The sequence below is a fragment of the Nannobrachium achirus genome (genome assembly GCF_963921795.1).
Source record: "Nannobrachium achirus genome assembly, chromosome: 2".
NCBI classification, from domain to species: Eukaryota; Metazoa; Chordata; class Actinopteri; order Myctophiformes; family Myctophidae; genus Nannobrachium; species Nannobrachium achirus.
The window spans coordinates 52,861,395-52,881,869 of NC_137811.1; the positions used below are offsets into that span (position 1 = coordinate 52,861,395).

General features: G+C 42.1%; 1 protein-coding gene across 2 annotated transcripts; it reads right to left on the minus strand.

Moving 5' to 3' along the window:
• Positions 1-1,517: 1,517 nt before the first annotated feature.
• On the minus strand, positions 1,518-19,026 carry LOC308307489 (antizyme inhibitor 1-like). Of its 2 annotated transcripts, none has more exons than XM_080752755.1 (12): positions 18,938-19,026; positions 14,454-14,576; positions 10,604-10,814; positions 10,249-10,422; positions 8,768-8,940; positions 8,461-8,595; positions 5,555-5,636; positions 5,241-5,315; positions 4,766-4,931; positions 4,492-4,607; positions 3,983-4,203; positions 1,518-3,807 (listed from the first exon to the last, which is right to left on the minus strand). In XM_080752755.1, exons 3-12 carry the CDS (start codon positions 10,703-10,705, stop codon positions 3,693-3,695), a joined length of 1,359 nt encoding a protein of 452 aa, XP_080608881.1. In that variant the 5' UTR covers positions 10,706-10,814; positions 14,454-14,576; positions 18,938-19,026; the 3' UTR covers positions 1,518-3,692. The 2 variants fall into 2 exon arrangements, with proteins under 2 accessions (XP_080608881.1, XP_080608880.1); XM_080752754.1 differs by lacking the exon at positions 18,938-19,026 and adding an exon at positions 17,040-17,277.
• Positions 19,027-20,475: the final 1,449 nt, after the last annotated feature.

Below are 20,475 nucleotides of genomic sequence, written 5' to 3' on the forward strand. Positions count from 1 at the left end.
ATAATGAAACAAACTAATTCACAATACAATCAATAAGGAGTTTAATACTTCCATAAACAAGCACAGCTACAGATTCATAACAGAATATTGCCTGTCATTTGTCATGCCTTGGACAAAAATTGGGAGACAAAATCCACAGATAAGGTACACACATTGCATGTACGCTTGTACAGTCAGTAAATAACACTTGTTCAACAATAATGAATACTGAAGATTAAATGTCTTTCACCACAGTACAATATATAAATTAACAGAGCTGAAGGTAAGTAAGGATAATAGCAGTATAAAAGTCCAAAAGCAGCCCTTCTTCATTCAAGACAGTTGCTTCCTTGACTTCTTAACACTTCCTCTGTAACCTCTTAAGCACTTTCTGTCTTAAAAAAAAGAAAAATAACGTGTCTCGCTATGAAGAGACAGCAATCTCACGCCTGTCCTTCACTAGTTTGGGTCCTAGCTAAAGGAGCACTCAGCAATCAGTAACAGTCTAGATAATATCAATATTTTAGAGGAATCGTGCTGCTAATCATGATATAAACATGACATTTGGTGTGGTTGTTCTCCAGAGGGTTGTTCTTCAATGGTTTTCAACATCTGAAAATCTAAGATGGTAGCCATTATACGAGATGGCCATCCAGTAAGCCTCTTGAAGTTAAACTGTGAGGTCAATGTAAATCCCGGGTTGGCAAGATTGGGCTATTGAAACATTAACCATTAATGTTTTATAAAACCTCCCTCCCAAGATTATTATTATTATTATTCACATTATATTATCAACTCACTTTGTTAGGTTTTATAATAAATTATTTACTTATTCTATCCTTGCTGGAGTGAACTTAGCTGATTTTATATTGGAACCCCACAGATTTATCGGCCAGCCGATATATCTCTCCCCCCCAATATTTTTGAATTTTTCAATATTCAGTATTAAATGTTTTTGATCACAGATTGAGTGTTATTCAATAAACGGATTTAATGCCAACAGTCAGACACAGAATCAGTTTTATTTGTCTTACTGTACCGTGCCGTTTACATTTCTGACGAATTAAGAATTCAACCATGTCACATCACAGGTTAAAGCAATGGGCGCAAAGTTTCATCTCCATTTTATTAGCTTATATTAGCATATCAGTATTGGCATATGATGTCAGAATTGCGTATTGGATATTCAAGATAAAATGCTTGGGGTAATTTAGAAAAGGTGTCGTTACAAAGTTTTTCCAGTAGAGCACGCCGTCTCTCCACGGTTTACAATACTCTGAGCTTGTGTGCAGCACATCAGTCTGAGCAGGACATCATCCACATGGCCATGCACCCCCTGGGGCCCCTGGAATCGGGGAAACTGTGCACTGACTCACCAAGTGCTCTGATTGTCACAGTGAGAGAATTCAATGAAGGGGATGGTGGGAGTAACTATGACGCACTAGACCTAGACAAATGCCTTGTCATCTACTTGGTGACAGTACTAGATCCCCACAGCCAACACCCCACCCCCACACTCCCCTCTGCTTGCCTTGGAGGCTCTATAGCCCCAACACTCGCTTTCACCTGCCAGTCGCGTTATTTGTGAATACATCCTAAAGCTGGTGGTAAACTCCATCTTAAAATACAGGCATGAGACTGATAGCGTACAAGTGCCATGAAGGAAAGTTGAAAAGAACTTTGAAGGCATCATAGCCGAGCAGACCAAAGTGAGGGAGGAAGTGGTGAATAGTGTTCACCAGCATGCATTAGTTCGGTCATCAGTGAATGCCTGGATACAGAGAGATAGAGAGAGGGGCGCTCTGTGTCAGCATTTCTTCCCCTCTTTGACATACTTCTTCACCGTTTGATTTTTCCTCCCTCCTCTCTCCTTGTCCCTCCTCCTTTTTCTTCTTCCTTTATGAAAAACTATAAAATGGAGCTAGTGCAAAACTCATTTTTTTCATCCACTTCTTTATACCTGTAAACCTGTGATGTGACAATAAAGTTGATTCTTGATTCTAGAATTTGTAAGGGCTCGAGGTGAAGGAGGTTTGCTGCTTCAGTGTTTGACAGTAAATGATCAAGAACACTGCAGCTATGAACCAGAACCAGGAGGTTGCAGACAAAAGTCCATGTCCACATTATTGTTTAGACATTAAAGGCCACATTTAATTCTCTTTATAAAAGATATGTTGTATTTCTTAAGATCCTTAAAATGTGTTTCAAAAGCTTAAAACTCACTCTCTGCAGAGCTTTTTTCAAATGAACTGTTCTGGCCGCTGGGGAAGCTGTTGAGGGAGTTTGGACAATCAAACCTTCCCATGGTTATGGTTTAGCACACATTCTGAGCGCTACATTATTGAGACAAGACACTACACTGCAGTGTACGCGATCGTGTTTGTTCTGAGACTCAAGGGATGCAATGGATAACAACACAGAGGATTTTATGTGGGCTAACATGCGCCAGAAGATCACATAAAGTCGATCTTTCATACAGTATGAAAAAAATTGACATTAATATCATCATCATTCCCCTTGCTGCAGTCATGTTAAGTCTTTATCAAAAATACATGTAATCGAATTAAAGCAATCTTAAATTTTAAAACAAAAAACCTGATTCTTCTCCTCAGTGAAGTGAATGGAAGTGAGAGGAAGCGAGTGAGGCATATAGAGTTAATATAATTAACTAGCCCACATCTTCATTCAAATTGAATTGCATCGTAATCTTTAGTTGTGCTTATGTGATGAAGCTTGTTCCAGTACAGTGTCAGTAAACAAGTGAAGTGACGGACGGACACGTTTGGGTGAATGAAATTCAACAAATTTGTCTTTGTTATGGATTTGGTGTAGAGGTTAAAAAGGAAGGGACCAAGTATAGATCCCTACTTAAAGCCAAAGGAAACCATATCCTTCTTTCATTTGATCAATAAGCCCTGGAGAACCCAGCCAATGTTCATGGTTCTATCATAATTAGTACAATGTCTTTGCTATGCGCAGAGAAAACACACTGAAACACCAGTTAAGTGGTGAACACTTAACCATGAGCATTCTATCGCCTCCCTACCAGATCAGACCAGATAAATAACCCAGGAGGATTAATTTATAGCATGGTCTTGCTACCTGTTAACCACGTTGACTATTTGCTGCAGCAAGTGGATGAAATGCACTTTCATCTGTGCAGTAACAGTGCTGCAAGCATCCATTTAAAATACTGAATAGACTGGCTGATTATAAAAGCATTAACAGAACCACTCCTATCGCACAACAAATCTATACAACCAATAAAATCATAAATATACATAAATATTTCTTTTTCCCCCAGTGAAGCATTAAAAAAATGTTACAAAAACGGCTATTTGTTTAAATAACTTGCTCCACTCAGAGATTGACAAGACTGGCAACAGTAATGGAGATATAGCTATAATACATGTTTCAAATGTAATAAACTAAAATCAACTGTGTGTGTGCACTGTATGCATGTGTAAACTGCCATGGGATACCCAAAGCTAAAGTATGATTCCACCTTTTATGAGTCATCCATTTTGTTGCATTCTATATACTCGGGCTATTCACCACCAGCCACAGACTAAAATCTACAATTTCTTCAACCTGGTCCCAACAATACAAGCTCAGCCTGCACCATCTAGCAGTTCAATCCAGGAGAATACAGATAAGAGAAGACTGGCAGCAGCAACCAGAAACAGAGGTTTAAAGCATTGGCTTAACTATCACTAAGCAGGGACAGAGAGGGCAGCCTCTGATTGGCAGGAATTGAGAAAATAAGGGACCAATGAGAAATTCTTCAGCGTCATCTCCTGGGCGATGCCAGTGTCCTGCATCTCAAACCTAGAAGAAGAAATCAAACAGCGTGAGAAAAAGGGGATGTTTACTCGCGACACATAAAAATGTGTCTGAGACTCAAACATGGGTCCCGACACACTGTTTGGGTCACCAAAGATCTAGTCAACAATCATTGACACACAAAAACAATCAACAATCAAACCAATCTCAGTCTCCATACCAGTCTCCAGAAGAAATTATGTAATAGATGGGCGGTGCAGGTGTGGCCGATGGCAAGGTGGAGATGGGCTGACCCAGATTGTAGGCTCCGGCATTATCAAAGAGAAGCCAGTCCCCAACACTGAGCTCAGGCAACAGACAATGCTCGACCACCTGATCCATGTCATCGCCAGTCGGACCCCACAGACTGCTGCTGAACACTGGGCCATTCAGGGCTGTGCCCTAGTAGCGGAAAGCGGAAACAGAAATTACGTATGTAAGCTCAATAGAGGAATTACAAACATAAAATACGTAAATATGTAAATATAGGTATACTTTTCACTTTGCGGTGTGTTATATTAAATACTGTAAAAAATAAATTTAAACATGCCACGGTTTATGTGTAGTAGCTTTGCATTGCCACCAAATAGGGAACTTGTCCGAAGTGAAACGATACCATTTCATAGATGCTGAACAGTCTGTGTAGTACGCAACCTAGCTCTTCTTTAAAAAAGCTTTACACCAACCAACCTTGTGAACAGACGGTGCTGGAATCACAGTATCAGTGAGCTTTCTGGCAAAACACCCATACACTCCCTCATTCACGTGGTACTGGAACTCTGGCTCATCGTTTGGAGATGGTTCATCTGGAATACATTTGAGTAAAGCACGTTCTTCTAGTTGAATAACATAAATACGTTTGAGTAACAGTTTGATTATCCCAGGGACAATATTACTCACTTAATAAGGACTGTTCACTTTTTAGCACTTTTGAAATATCATTTCATGTCTTCTAGCCACTAACCATGTGCCTGGTCCTGGCGATCTCGTGCCACCACATCTTTGGAGATGACACTGACAGCCAGAGTGAAAGCAGCAGACACAAAATAGCTGCCAGGCTCAGCAATAATGGACACCCCAGAGGATAGAGGGAAGTACAGGTCGACCATAGACATGACCACACTGTTAATCTGGAAGTAAAAAAAAAGGTATACCCAGAACCACATGTTAAAAGAGTTCAACTACTCACTGTGTGCTTGTTACACAATGGTTGAAAAAGTAGACTATACAAATGTGATGCATTTCTCACACATTCTATTGCGTGCCTAAACCTCAGAGGAATCCACTGAGTGAGAGCAGGCCTAATACATAACCAAGTTTAATCACAGTCAGGCTTTGTTGGAGAGGCTAATCTGTGACGTCCCACATGCTACACACAACTGAGCAAGGCTGGTCTTGACTCAGTGTTATGTAAGGAGCAAATTGAAACACACACTGACCTGTTTCAGCTGGTTCTCTGACCCGCTGAAGCCACCTCCAATGTTCAGGATGCTCATATTGAAGCCCATGTCCTCCTGAAAGTAAAAACCTTTTGTTAATACATCATCTAAGGTGGGCGCGATACTGAGAGTAGTGATAAAGTCTCTGGGGTGACCCTGCTGACTCTGTGTTAACATTATTGCATGACGTGTAGAATGAGAAAAGAACATTTTCTGTGAGGTATATTCAAGGATTTCCAGTGTTTGTGCAAACTCTGTATCAGGCTGTAGAATTGCATTGCACTAAACTATCACATCAACAAAACCTCACTTACCCCCATGTCAAAGACACAACGGGCATCTGAGACAGCATGGATGTATGCCTGGTCATCCTCACAGGAGCTGGGGATGTGGAACCTTGAGAGCAGAGCATGGAGAATGTTTTAGATTGTATTCCAAGAAGAAGAGAGTAGCCATATGGGCTTCCAAAGAAATAAAGCATCATAAAGAATCAGGACTTCATTTGGCAGCAGATTATTCACAAACATGGAGAGCGTATTCAGGGGGGGGTGTTTGTGTTCCGGCCCAGACACAAACGGCCCTCTGCACCCGGCGTGCACCGGACTACTTGAGGCCGGCCAAGAGTCCTCGGTGCCCAGATATCGTGCCGTCTAGGCGGGATTCTGACTTAGAGACATTCATAAGCAATGGTAGTCACCCCAGTGGCTCCTCAGTCAAGCATCAAATGTCTGCATCATAGCTTAAGACTTAGGGGCCTCACAGATGAGAGGCCGATGTTGGGTCAGATCAGATCTCGTGCCCGGGGTTTATCGGTGTTCATTTCAAACGACAGCGATCATCTGTCTTGCGACCGGGCCCGGTATATCCCGCTGTGCCAAGTGAAATATCTCAGACCATTACAAATGAGACCGACGTCTCGCGATTCTAGCCACCCACGATCTCGGGGGGGTGGTGCCATGAGAGACGTGACTAGATGAAGATTCCGCCCCCTCAAGAGGGATAAAATCAAGAGTGTTTTTCTCTCTCTCTCTTCACGTCAGTTTAATTGCCATTTGTTTAATGTTTTGACAATGAGGGTGTTCCAGGTGATCCCCAGCTTAATGATGGAGACCAAATATTTACCAAAAGGACTATTATTTATACTAAAGGGAATCTTTCTCCAAAATAATCAATTAGGCCTACCGCATGCCAGCAAAGTCAACGAGCCAACGACCCAATTAGCGCAGAAGTCCTGCAGCTGCGGTGTTCTGACTCGCTATGCTCCAAAATCCATTTTATTACCTAATTAAATATTAAAACAGCGAAATTAAACAAATATATTCGCTATAGTCTATAACAAAGAGTCTCTCTCTCTCTCTCTCTCTGTCTGTGCCATATTTGTAGCTAATAATGCAGTATTGATACTTTTACTTAAGTAAAGAATGGGAGTAGCCTATACTTTTTCCATCACTGCGCAAATTAGACTACAGAGGCGCACATGGGTATGGTATAACGTACCTTGATTACAGGAGAAAATAATAAAATGTACTTCTTAAAATGAATTCATCATGCTTGTGCTTGTTGCTAAAAAGTAGGTATTGGCAACATGACTAGTGTATCGCATGCATGCTTTCACACGTGCAAGACAACAGCCATGTTACCATACCTTAGCATTTGCAGAACTGACGCTGCTGGCAGCCGGAGGAGGAGGACATTATGAGCGAGTGTGCAGGCCTATTCGTGGACTCTTTTTATTCTGACTTTGGTTGGTGTTATTACTGTTATGTTGATATGATTGATCTGAACCAAGCTGGACCCAGTGGATTATGTAGTCTACAAGGAAGCACGTTGGCTGTCTCACCCTGTCTGTCTGTCACAGCAATGGATTAATTGGTAGAAGTTGGTGTTACATTCTTCTTTCGTGTATCATCGTCCTTTGCACACAAGTGATAACTGCGCCATCATGACAAAACATTATAAAAACAAAGGTAGGTTGGTAGTCTTCTAGGTAGGCTACTGTGCGCACACTGGCCGCTGCTCACTTTATAGATATTATAATTATATATTCAGTTATGTTTTTGGCAAGCGAGACACGAGATGTGATGCGCATCCAGCAAGACACGGCTGAGAGTGTCGCATCTCCAATATCATTGATTGACCAGTGTCCACTCCTAAAAAGCATCAACCAGCATTTTAACGGCAACCAGCCAGACATTAAACAGACATGAGCTTAATCAGCTAATAGCAATTATGAATGTCCAAACCTCGCCGTTGTGGGCGTGCAGTCGCAGAAAAAAAAAAAGTTTAACCTCTCGCTTTTTTTTTTTAACTGTCCCACCAACATCCAAGCATATAGAATAGGGACAGGCCTAGGTTCCTCAATATCATTTAGCTGGGGACCCCCTGGAACTCCCCAAGGACTGGCGGTCCTCTTTGAGGACCAATGAACAAACTGACAGAACGAGAGGCGCAATGATGTGCCTGCAGCCCGCGCGTAAAAGTAAAAAAAAAAAGGAATGCAATGGAATGTCTCTGACTTTGAGTATTACATTATATGAATAAGATATTATATATAGGGTGTCTGTCTGTCAAGTTGCACAAGGTCAATTTAGAGCCCTTATAATACACGGATAGAACAGCACTGCCCTAGCCAAATCTGCCAAAAAAAAAGACACTGCCTTGTTGCCAAATGACTGCGCAGAAGAAGAAAAAAGAAGAAAGAACGCTATAGGCTATAACGTTTTTGAACAAGTGATTACAACAAGGGAGAGAGTAGGCTAAAGTAAAAAGTAAGTAGGCTAATAATAATAATAAAAGTGTAGGCTGTGACAGAATAGCCTACACTCTGCGCAGCCTAAAAAAGGGAGGAGCTGGCTTCATATAATCTGATGCAATCCCGTGAGCTCATTCAGACGACAATAATTGTAAAGGATTCCTACCCGATGACCCGAAAATATCAAGCTTTTTTGATATTATCGTGAGTGCTCCCGACGAGTCCCGAGGTCATAAAAAAGCTAATTAACATAATCCGATCGTGTCGGGGTACTGTTCAAGCCCAAGACCGATTCCGGGGCCGACCAAACGATTTTCCCGGGGGGTCCTCCCGAAATCTGGTCGGGGATCCTCGGCCCCGGGATCGGCTCAATGTGAACGGGCCTTTAATGCGGGTTGTCTTCTTCTACCTGAAGGTACAAGCCACTGTCAAATCTATCACCAATGATGGCAATTCAGCAGGCCTCACCTGACCCCCACCACCTGGACACCCAGCTCCATAGAACTCTCTAGCATGTGTCTGCATTCCTTCAGGGAACAGCCAAATGTCATGCTTGTTTCCTCTGCATGGTTGGACGCTTCTGTTGAAACCTGTAGCAGCAGTCTAGACAAGAAAGAGGGAAATGCTTTTAAGTGCTTATTTATTGAAAGATTAAATACAAGTAAATGTCAAAAGATAGAAAAAGAGAAGACAGATACAAAATGTTCAAGTATAACCACCAAAACTAATCAGAAAATCTCTGCTTGAAATAGCTGACATATAACTTGGCACCTACTTGGCATTTGGATGGCAACGAGAAATCTTGCGTAGTTCTGCTTCGTTGTCACACACAAGGAGGTCGAAACCATTTTTAGCAGCATATTTAATCTGAGAGAGCTGTTTGCAAACTCCACTGTAGATAATATCTTCATGTGGAATACCATGGGTCTGCACCAACTCCAGTTCAGACTGAGAAAGAAAGAAAAACACGCATAATAAAAGCATAAAGTAAATGCTACTTTAAATACATTTATGTGGAGTACTGGGGAGCTGGTACAGATAAAATGCTGTACAATACAACTAGGGGTGGGCGATATGGTGATAAACATCGCTGAGAAGATACAATGTCTCCACGATATGCCTTTTCAAAGAAATCATATATATTGTGATACAAGAGGAGCCTTATAAAAAAAATCCTGTTGAATTGTTAATACAGAGATTCATTGCAGAATCCATCTATACCTGCATTTTGGTCTAAATCAGTGGTTCTCAAACTTTAAAATGTCAAGGTCTCCCCTTAACTCTGACAGTGTACAAATGAAACCAAATGGACCCGTAAGTGTCCATTTGGTTTAATTTGTACACTGTCAGAGTTACATACTTGTAAGGATCAATTTAGACCTCCCAAAAGGAACCCAGAGAGTCCTGGACCCAACTTTGAGGACCACTGGTCTAAATGGTCTCTTACTCCTTTTTCTTTTAGTTTTTGTTACCTTGTACTGTAGATGGTTGTACTGTTAAATAACCATAAAAACCAACATAAAAAAGAATCGTGATAAGATTTTGTATCGTGATACAGCTTGGGAAAATATTGTGATAGTGTATTTTTCCATATTCCCACTCCTAAATACAACTGCCTGGGATCAGTACCATTTTTTAGTTTCTGATCTGGTCTGGAGCGGAAACAGTCTAGGTCATGGTGTAGTCCTCAGGCGGACTACACTTTGACTGGAAAGATCAAACCAGAAACAGTTTTAACCCAAAAGAAATCCCCGCACTCAAGGGCATTGTTTTAGGGCCTACCCAATAAAACCCTTGATGCAGTGTGGTTTGCTTATTTTTTGAAAAGTTTGTTTGGTACGGTATATCCATCTTTTAGTCCAACTCGTAACGACTGGCAAGAATACTCTTCTCGAGCATTTAAATGGGGATAGAGGAAACAAAACGAGTCGAAGCCGCTTCTTCTGCTTGTTGGCCACGCCTAGAGCGGATCACACAGCCTGTTTTAAACGAATACCAGGCTTTCCTCTGTCTGGTGATATGAGGTTAGAATACAACCACCCAAATTATTGATACTGAACACTAGGCGGTGCCGTTTATCAAATTTTCGTGGTTTGTCTTGATTTTGGCTTGACAGTGAGCAACACTTTGGCTTAACAGTGAGCAACACTACAGTATAGTGGAGCACAGCATACCAAGGATCAGATCACAATGGTAAAAAACGAATTTGAACATATGTAGAGAAGGGTGATGCCATGAGAGTGAGAAGCTGGGTACCTTGTTAGTACACACAAATCCAGTGCCAAGGGCCGCAAGAACTTCAATAACAGCTGGGCTGCTGTTGCATCTGACAGCATAGAAAGGCCGAATCTGGGCCATGTGAGTTCGCCAGCGAACATGCTGCCTCATTATGACTCCCAGGTCTGCTACGAAGAATGCATTCTTCTCCGCCTGGGGGAGAAACACAAATGGCATACAATTAATAATCAATTAAGATTAAAATCCATGTAAACTCTAAGGAACATATCCAGTGCAACGTTTGTGTGTGTGTGTGTGTGTGTGTGTGTGTGTGTGTGTGTGTGTGTGTGTGTGTGTGTGTGTGTGTGTGTGTTTTAACAGCACTGCTCATTACCAGGGTTTGTTCATCGATGTGATTGCCAATCACTTCGCTGAGGGCAGTGCCTCCCTCCAGCAGGCCAATGGAATACTGTGGTTCATCAGCAATTCCTTTCATCTTCTCAACTGTGTTCTGCTAATCCAACAGGCATAAAGAATATGGCTAGTCCAAAGTCGTCTTTCTTGCTCCGACTCGAGCCCCTGGGGTCCTAGACTTCTGCAACAAACTGTGCAAGAACAAGAGCCATGTCAGAGGCAAAGCATCTAAAATAAATGGGGGGATGCATATTCACTGGCGTTCAGTTTTCTTTTTCATTAGCAGCCACATCTATACTATAATTTTGCGAATGTCTGTCTGAGTGAGTGAGTGAGTGTCTGTCTGTCTGTCTGTCTGTCTGTCTGTCTGTCTGTCTGTCTGTCTGTCTGTCTGTCTGTCTGTCTGTCTGTCTGTCTGTCTGTCTGAAACAGCGTTTCTCCTCAGTGGCTGGAGCAATTGATCTGAAATCGCATCACAATTAGCATATGAACACACCTAACATAACTGTGAAGCCCGTTTGTCACTTTCACAAATCGTATGCTGTATATTAGCATTTTTATGGTGTATCTACTATCTATTCTGCATCTAGCTTGAGGCTAATCAATTCTGCATCTAGCATGAGGCAACATGTTTAACCAGCTCTGTGTGTGTGTGTGTGTGTGTGTGTGTGTGCAGGCGGGTGGGCGGGCGGGGGGGGGTGTGGGGGGAGGGGGGGGGGGGGGTGGAACACAGTATCTCTGTAGCCATTAAACGAAACGGGTATTTCTTACATTGATGCGCCTACATATTATCATGCAAACACCAGTTAAAGTTACTTTCCATCCCTCATATACTGTGTGCACAGTGCACATCCCATAACCCACACACTGCACATCATTTCGGAGCTCATATCTTTGAACGGGTAAGGGCTAGTTTATGTCAAATATTTCTAATCACATTCAGTGATATGTAAATATGTAAAGACGGGCAGGCTGACGAGCGGTGCTTAAGTGTCACAACGGCGCTCCCATAGAGTGAAAAGGCAGCGGCTACGGAAGCAAATTTATGTTCATAGGAGATGAGATGTTGGCCACAGCATGTGATTGGCTGAACCAGAGGTACGCCAGCGCAACATACTGGCTCTGCTGTGCGGAGAAGGCGAGCAGGGAGGCGGGGGAAGGGGGGAACCACGCAAATCAGCGGCTCGCGGGGAGTAGCTGAAGTTGAAGTTGATTGACACCGGCACCTGTCAGTCATTCTGACCTTGTACATTATTAAATAGCATTAACGTGCTTTTAAGCATTACATTTTTGTTTAGGGGCTGTACTTGTCTTGTTGCGACAGTAGGTCACAGTTTAGTATGCGAACCGTCACACTGTGACCTTATAGCCTGACACTGTGGTTCCCCTGACACATCACTGTGCGTATCTGACATCACTGTGATGTCACCTGTGATGTACAGGTGACATCACAGTGATGTCAGATACTCAGAGCAGGGATCTCCATATATGGGCATGAAAGGTATTCATGCCCAAGACAGATGGCAAAGACAGATAGATGCTTTTCGCCCTTAGGCGTCTTACTGGTTATAATACTCAAACACAGGATTTTTTTCACCTTTTTGCCATCTACTGTTAGGTATGGCCATATTATCACAATAGATGCTCTAAAAGTGTAAAAAAACTATTTTTGATTTCACTAGGTCTTTAAGTGAGCAGCCAATCAGAGCTTCAAATGGATGCCACGTATTAGGGCTGTTTCGTGGAAGAGGCCCATTCATCCGGGCAGCCACTGTGAAAACACAGACTCTGGGGCACAGGGTTCGTTTATTTTACCATCAATTACTCCCAACAATCAGCAATAATCCAAGAGGTGGTGACCCGTAAAGGTCCGTTTGATGGCATTAACCACAGCACAATACTGGCGGCAGGGGAGCCAGATCTCCACTTTGGACAATGTTACACAATGCATGTGGGGCACAGTGGTCTGCTCCAGACCAGATGTGGAATGACTGTTATATTGTGAGGCTCACAGGGGATACAACGTGTGTAGATAGATGGATTGCCCAGAGAACCCGGTGAATGGCAGACTACTGTCTGGTGACGAGGGAAGGGATACTGCTGTGATCAAAAGGGCCGCAGAAGTCACCAACAGCCTTGAGCCTTGTCGCCATTGGTCCAGTCTCTGGGAGCAAAATCACTGGATAATGAAGCCACAGCGACAGCGCTGTGACGACAAGTAGAAACAACTCTGAATTTGCACAACAGCTGCACTGATACTAAAATAACATTGCAGAAATCTGCAGGCTTAAATTAAGCACACTCTCAAACAGGGCAGGAATTTCAGGGAGGCCATGAAGGCCATGGCTGTCGTTGCCCCTCAGTTTGGCCTTGCGCCCCTCAAAAAAGGGCATGCCCTGAGGCCACAGTGGCCTTAATGCCCCAGCTGACTGTACCACTTTCTCCTCTGTCTCTTGTCAATATGTTCATATTCAAATTTAAATCATCCACAACCCTTACATTCAATTAATTATTTCAATGGACTAAAATCTTGTTTTATTTGATGGCCTTCCTGCCCCGGCATTTGGCCTTTGTGCCCTCAAAAAATGGACAAAACCAAAGGCCAAGTGGCCTTGTCCCTAAAATGACCAAATTCCAGGCCTGCTCTCAAACCATAGGTTACTCTGAAACCAGGACAAGGTTCAAAGGCAGTCATCCCTTTTATAACCTACCAAGGTTTTATGCAATTTGGAAAATGTCTACTATGTCTAACTATTCTGCACATAGAACTTGTCTCATAAAATGGGACCTGTGGTTGAAGGGAATTTAATTCCCTAGTTATTATTATGTGATATATAGGCATAACACTCCACCAGGAACCTTATTTGCAATTTATTTCAAATTACACAAAGTATCTATATATAGGCCAGGGGTCTTCATCAAGGGGTCCGGGACCCCTAGGGGGTCCTCAGAGTTACTACAGGTGGTCCTCCAAATTTGCACGTCGGAAAACACATCTCACCGAACATTTCGGTCGAAGTATAGACAGGCCTTTAGTACAGAGTGAAAGGTCAAGTTTATTAAGTATTGACGGTTCAAGTGTGCGCGCACGCACGCGCACACAAACACACACACACACACACACACACACACACACACACACACACACACACACACACACACACACACACACACACGTTGCTAAAATGATATTCCTCTACAGCAATGCATATGCAGACATTTGTAATTAAAGACGACCCATTTTCTTCTTCAGCTTAACTCGTCCCCTGCTTATGACGAGCTTGACGAGCTATATTTATGGGTCCACTCTGCTTATGACGAATATGACGAGTTATCAATTAGCTTTAATAACTATAAAACAAAAAAGTATCTATGGAAGGCCGCTATTCACAAAAAACGGATCTGGATGTTCCAGACCGGAAATGGGGGGGCGGGACAACGACGCCTGTATCCTGTCTGCCGAAATCCCATCCGGTTTAATGTTATGCAACACCCACGCTGGGCTCAATCGGTTTCGCTTTAGGAAATGGCAGGCTGTTTACCGTCGTAGCTTACCGTGACTGGATCGTATTGTGAATGGAATCGGTGAACCATCGCGCAATGGATTCGCGCGCGCGCCCACGTTAAAGGTAGGCAAAATCCTGGCGGTGTGGACCCTCAGAAGGGGTCTTAAAATGGGGGTAAATGAGTTAATGTGTATACATTGTACCAAAGTGTTGCTTGCCAAAAAGACCTTGTAGATCAGTTATTTTTGACAAACAACCCCGTTACACGTTACACTAAGGACTATAAATTAGGTCTTCACCTGCCACCATAACCCAACTACTCACAGGGACGAGTCCTATGATGGAGCTCCCCCAGTATCAGCTAGGATCCCAAGGTGGCTCGGCATTGAAGTCAAACGGCTCTCGGTAGAGAGCCGCCCCTAGGCCCTCAGGATAGTTGTTGTACACCTGCAGAAAGGAACACACAGGGACAGAGCACAGAGATTGTAGTGTGACAGATGCTATGTCCAGTGAGAACAGTAGATTTGCACCCCCCCCCCCCTTTCCCTACCATTAGGGACATTCTTCAGTTTACAAAAGGAGATTAAAATAGGTTTAATAAAAAAAGTATAGCAGGATGGGATGGATACACTCACAAGAAAAAAGAAGAAAAGGAAATGGGCAAAGCTCTGAATGAACACACATGCCAGTATATCTTATGACATCAAGCTTCAGCTATACTCCATCCAAAACGGTCACATGATAGGGTTGCCACCTGTCCCGTAAAATACGGAATTGCCTTTAATCATGCAAACAGTTTTGAACCGATAGGGGACATGATTTGTTCATAAAAACAGCATCACATACATCACTGAATTTGAACATGAGAAAAGAGCCAGCTAATTTTGTTTGTGCAAAATGTGAGTGGGAAGAATCAATCACTTTTTGACAGTGTCAGTCAGAGGGTATGAATATAAACCAAACTATAATGAATGTATGATAGTTATGTTTTCTGTGACACATGCATGGTGGCCTGGTAGTCGGAAATGTCACCTGAAGAGCAAACACTCCTGAGTACCAACTGGTCTTTGAATCTCAAGCACTTGAATCCCAAACTACAGTATGGAACAACTTATTCTGATCAATTAGATGTCCTGTCTGGTTGTTTATTTACTAGCAAATAAATGTAAATCTTGACCCCTGTCCACGAGTTATAGATACACACAATTAATATGAATCAATAAAAATATAGTGCCCATGTGAAGAACAACTGAGCATATAACAATAAATACACTCTAACAATCTGGAAAACTGCCTTCTTCAATACCAAAAGTAAAATTGTGCCAAGAGATTGAATATACAGTATTTGTAGAGATATCTGACTGTGTATTGCAGCTAAGGCCAGGCCAGTCAGTGAGTACAGACAGAGTGGACTCACTCAATTCCTTATAACTGACTTGCTAATATGCCTATTACTAATATACCTATAAGCACACTGTTGACATAATATGTCCAGTGATGTAAAGTAAGTAACTAAGTACATTTATTTAAGTACTGTACTTAAGTACTAGCTTGAGGTATGTGTACTTTACATGAGTATTTCCAATTTCCACTAATTCTACTCCAGTCTCTCCACTACATCTCGGATCCAAATATTCTACTTTTACTCCGCTGCATTTATTTTAAAACTTTAGTTCTAGTTACTTTGCAGATATCAATTATATTACAAAACATACATAAACCCCCTGGTACTTTAAGTACATTTTGAGGGGTCCCTATGTTCCCCAAGTTCTATGTTGGCCAGGTTCTATGTTCCCCACCCACCCTCCCCACAAAAAGGTTCTATGTTCCCCGGTCAACCCAAAAAAAGATCTATTGTATATTCCCCACCAAAAACAAGTAGGCCTATATGTTCCCAACTCAAATGCAGGAAATGGTGGGACATCTGGGCACTAAGAACATGTGGGCAATCCTAATTTAAGTGCTCAGTTGCCCTGGTGCCCAGATGTCTCCATCCCTAAGTGCCCACTCGTCTAGGTGCCCACTCGTCCAAATGCCCACATGTCTCTATTGCCCAGATGTCCAGGTGACAACTCGTCCAGATGCCCAGTCATAACAAAAGTATGGTGTCCAGATGTCCCTAGTGCCCCCTGTCCCACTATTATCGTGTCCCCATTTCTCCCCATTATCGTGTCCTCCACTGGCTGTCAGTCAGTCTCTGTCTGTCTGTCAGTCAGTCAGGTCACATGTCACACTTTTCCCCTACTCATATCTCCGCAACCGCAACCGTTGGCCCTATCCATGCTAAACTTTGCACACACCCCTCATTTCTCACATGGCCCTCTTCTAGCGCCACCATGAGGCCGATTCTTGCAAAACACATTTTTGGACACTGCTCCTACAGATTTTGCCCTAAAATCATGCAAAGCGGTGTAGCCTATACATGTGACCTGACGGTCGCATATCTCCCGATTAAGGAGTCTTTACGGGTAATTAGAAATGAATGTTTCCTGCATTTTACATAGAACCTGGGGAACACAGGTACGGTCTCCATTTTGATGGCAACACTTTCATACTTTTACACATGTAAAAACATGTGTATTTCGATTGCAGTATCGTTTTACATAAGTAATACATGTGAGTACTATTTCCACCACTGCACTGTTGACATGTCATGCAGTGCTAACTCATTCAGAATCCAATATATTAAGCAAGCATGTGAAACATAGCTAACGTTAACAAGCGATTTATAATATTGATACTACTAGATAGCTAGCAAAACAACTCAGATGTTGATCGATTGGTCTATTTTGAGAAGCCATCAGTCAACGTTAAGGTTTGCTAACTTAAAACATGATTTATAAACTGTGTTGTGCATTACCAACACGCTAACTGCCGTTAGCTACAACACGCTAACGACGCCGTACTTACGTGTAGTGGAAACCCAAAAGTGGGGGTGGATCGCTTTCTCTTTTTAGGCGGAATTTTTGAAGACTAGTGTGATTTACTAAAGAAAATAAAGGCTAGCTGCCATGGACGGGACGACGTGTGGATCTTTATTGCCGGACGACGACGTGTTTTCGATGGAAGCTCCGCTGCATTTTCTGTTAGAGGAGGTTATTATCGTCGAGCTGGTCGCGCGCGCGGAGGTAACGGTCGGTTCGGCAGCAGAGAGAGCAGACACACAGAGAACGATGGGCGGGGCATGGAGCTGTCAAAGTCAAGAAAATGGTACTCTCGCGTTAATCTTGCCAAAGGTGGAGCCGGTAAATTTGCTTTGCAGTTTGCAAATCCGGTCTCAAGCGGATACGGAAGCGGTTTGTCGTGTATATGTGGAAAGTACTAAACAGTAGGCGGACTCTAGTCGGATCTGAGCACTGAACAGTAAAAGGTAACCAGGGTCCAGGGCTTGTCATAGCTCTGGTCCATCCATCCATAGCGTCAGGAGTTATCCTTAACGCTATATGTCACCGATGATCCCTTGCGCCGCAGGAAAGGCTGCGGACTTGTCTGTAGTAAAAAATAAAAAAAAATAAAAACTACCATTTCACTAGATTAGGCACAACAACAAAGACGGCTTTAATAGGGAGCTGAAAGCCTTCTTTCCTTAGTGGGAACACTCCGCCCCCCCACTTCAGTCTAAAATACTAGCCATAAATTATAACTACCAGGAGATATGTCGCTAATATTCGGACGTTGTGGCTGCACACAACGTCCGAATATTAGCGACATATCTCCTGGTTGTTATAATTTATGGCTACTAAAATACAATGTTTTTTTTGCCAGAAAAGAGAATATTTCACCTGAAGGCAAAATCTGGTCAATGGACTTTTTCTTGACAATATTATAGGCTATATCAGTAGAGGGCGGTGTGGAATAGCTATAACCTCCGGTGAAGAGTTTTATTTTAAAAAGTGTATTTTAGACGTGATGTGGGGGGCTCAGAGTTTTCCCAATAAGGAAAGTAGGCTTTCAACACGATAGAACAGTCTTTGTTTGGTGAGTTGTGAAAGTGTATTTTTTATTTTTTACTACACTAGAGGCTGAGCAGCCTGGCTACCGCGGCTGTGAGCGCAAGGGCTCGTCGTCGCGTTAAAGGAGAACCGCTATGGTCCAGAGCTAGGCATTCCCACAAGTACTGCGGAAAACCTTTAGTGATGTGATGGAATAAGCTTTAGTCCATTTGTACAAAAAGAAAGAACATCCTATGGTTGTACATAGGGTTTTATACATTTCCATAGAATTATTATTACTATTTACCCTTATTATTATTATATTATTATATTACTATTATTAGGCTATAGGGTTAGACTAGGCTCCAGATTTTATTTTCTTCTGGCTCCCAGCACCTGCGTTTAACCTACATTTCATTCCTGAAAAGCTTAAATGGGAATGCCAACAGAAATAGTAGCTACTTTCACAACCATTCTTCTGTCAGCATTAAAAATGTTATGTTAAAATGTCCAAGGTTTCTTTTCATGAATGACAATAATATGACATGAATATTGAATAATAATAACATAAAATATATAAAATATCTTATCTAGGCTATCTGAATAAACATCAGGCTTTCTCGTAGTTAGTGATGACTCAATTCACCATTATGATATAGTTTGACAGTTTATTTATCTATGACCCTAGAATACTATTTCTATGCATTTGATGTATTAATACTACCTTGTGTTTTCCTTGCTTCCTTCCTTACTAGTCAATCCTAAATTATAAATTGTGACGAAAACATTCATTGTTAATTTTCAAATAGCAATTGAAAAAGTTCCAGGTAAGTGAATTCTGTAGGTATACAATACAAATACATATAAATAAATTACCTTGGTTATATCCTCATTGTATTTCTCATGCCTCTGCAATAATGTCAGAATTCTGTCCAGAAATGATCATCAAAACAAAGCAAAGCAATAATCACTCAAGAAGCAAGAACATTGCCAGTATTTATCTTCAAGTTCAAGCTCAAACTGGATTTGACGTCCTTTGCCCTTGTGAGTTTGAGAAGTTTGCTTGCCACTGAAGAAGCAGGGGGGGAGGGGGGGCATTTCCACAGGTCTCCCTCCTTGCTATTGGAGGAGGAGGGGGCCAAGGAGAGTGGAAAGTACAACAATTAGTTTACTCAAATAGGCTATACTGTAAGTACAATTTCAAGGTACTTTCATTGTTTTATATTGTATAGGCCTACTCCTATACCCCACAAGCACATCTCAGACGCAAATATTGTACTTATTCCACTACGATTATTGGCAAGTTTAAACAATAACATGCACATTTACTGATCAATTGTGATGTATTATTAGTAAAGCAACCCAGCAGCACAGAAAGTAGCCTAACAAAATCAGCCCCACCTTTACAAAATAGGACATTCTACATAATAATGACTTCTATGTTTTGGTACTGTCTGTATCTTCTGTACGTATATGTTATACTCTTGTACTGTTACTCAAGTACATTTTTGAATGGAGGTCGTTTCCTAAATCTATCTATCTATGGGACATACAGTACATATGTACCTAAGTACATACGCGCGTGCACACACACACACACACACACACACACACACACACACACACACACACACACACACACACACACACACACACACACACACACACACACACACACACACACACACACAGAGTCAGATCATTAGACTCCAGACAGTATTGACTATCTTGTCCACAAAGGCACTTGTCAGCTGCCCCTGCTTCGTGCATGGGGTTAATGTCCATTTTCTGTACTGGATGTTCCATTTGTTCAGAGAGACTATTGTTGTCAAGGAACAGTATTGGAATGGATAGTTTCTGACAAAAATACCATTTGCAGTCAAATGGTATGTGTTTGTGAAGATGTATATAAATCCTTCACCATGTCAGATGAGCTATGGGTACAGCTAAGGGAAGAAATACACAATGGAGCGGTTTGTTTTGCCCATAAAAGTATTGCTTATGGTCCATTGTAAAGACTTGAGAGGGAAAGTTTCTCCCCTGGACCACAACACAAAAGCTGTTCCGAGTTTTGTGTCTGTGCTCTCCAACTGTAAATGAGAGTGTATATGTGAGCCTATAATCACACATAACATCTAAAGTGACTTCCAGTGAAGCACAATGTTTGATTCCCATTGTTTAGATCATAATAGCCACCACAGCCACTGGGTACATGATGCTCAGACGTGTCTGTGTACCGCCCACCGTGAGGGAACACACTCCAGTGACTGCATTGTGCAGCAGGAATTCTCATTTGCAAACATTGAAAACAGATTACATCAACAGCCTCAGAAAGGCATTGAGATGCTGGGTGAGAGACTCAGTCTGACCAAAAGTGTTTAGCCAACAATTTAGAAGAAATGGCCAAACTGCTG

Excerpts from the sequence above, each read along its gene's own strand:
- LOC308307489 (XM_080752755.1), bottom strand. The coding sequence starts at position 10,705 with ATGAAAGGAATTGCTGATGAACCACAGTATTCCATTGGCCTGCTGGAG. Across the intron at positions 5,316-5,554 it reads GTTGTGTCTTTGACATGGGG|GAGGACATGGGCTTCAATAT; the intron begins GTAAGTGAGGTT and ends TTTTACTTTCAG. Across the intron at positions 4,932-5,240 it reads CAGAGAACCAGCTGAAACAG|ATTAACAGTGTGGTCATGTC; the intron begins GTCAGTGTGTGT and ends TTTTACTTCCAG.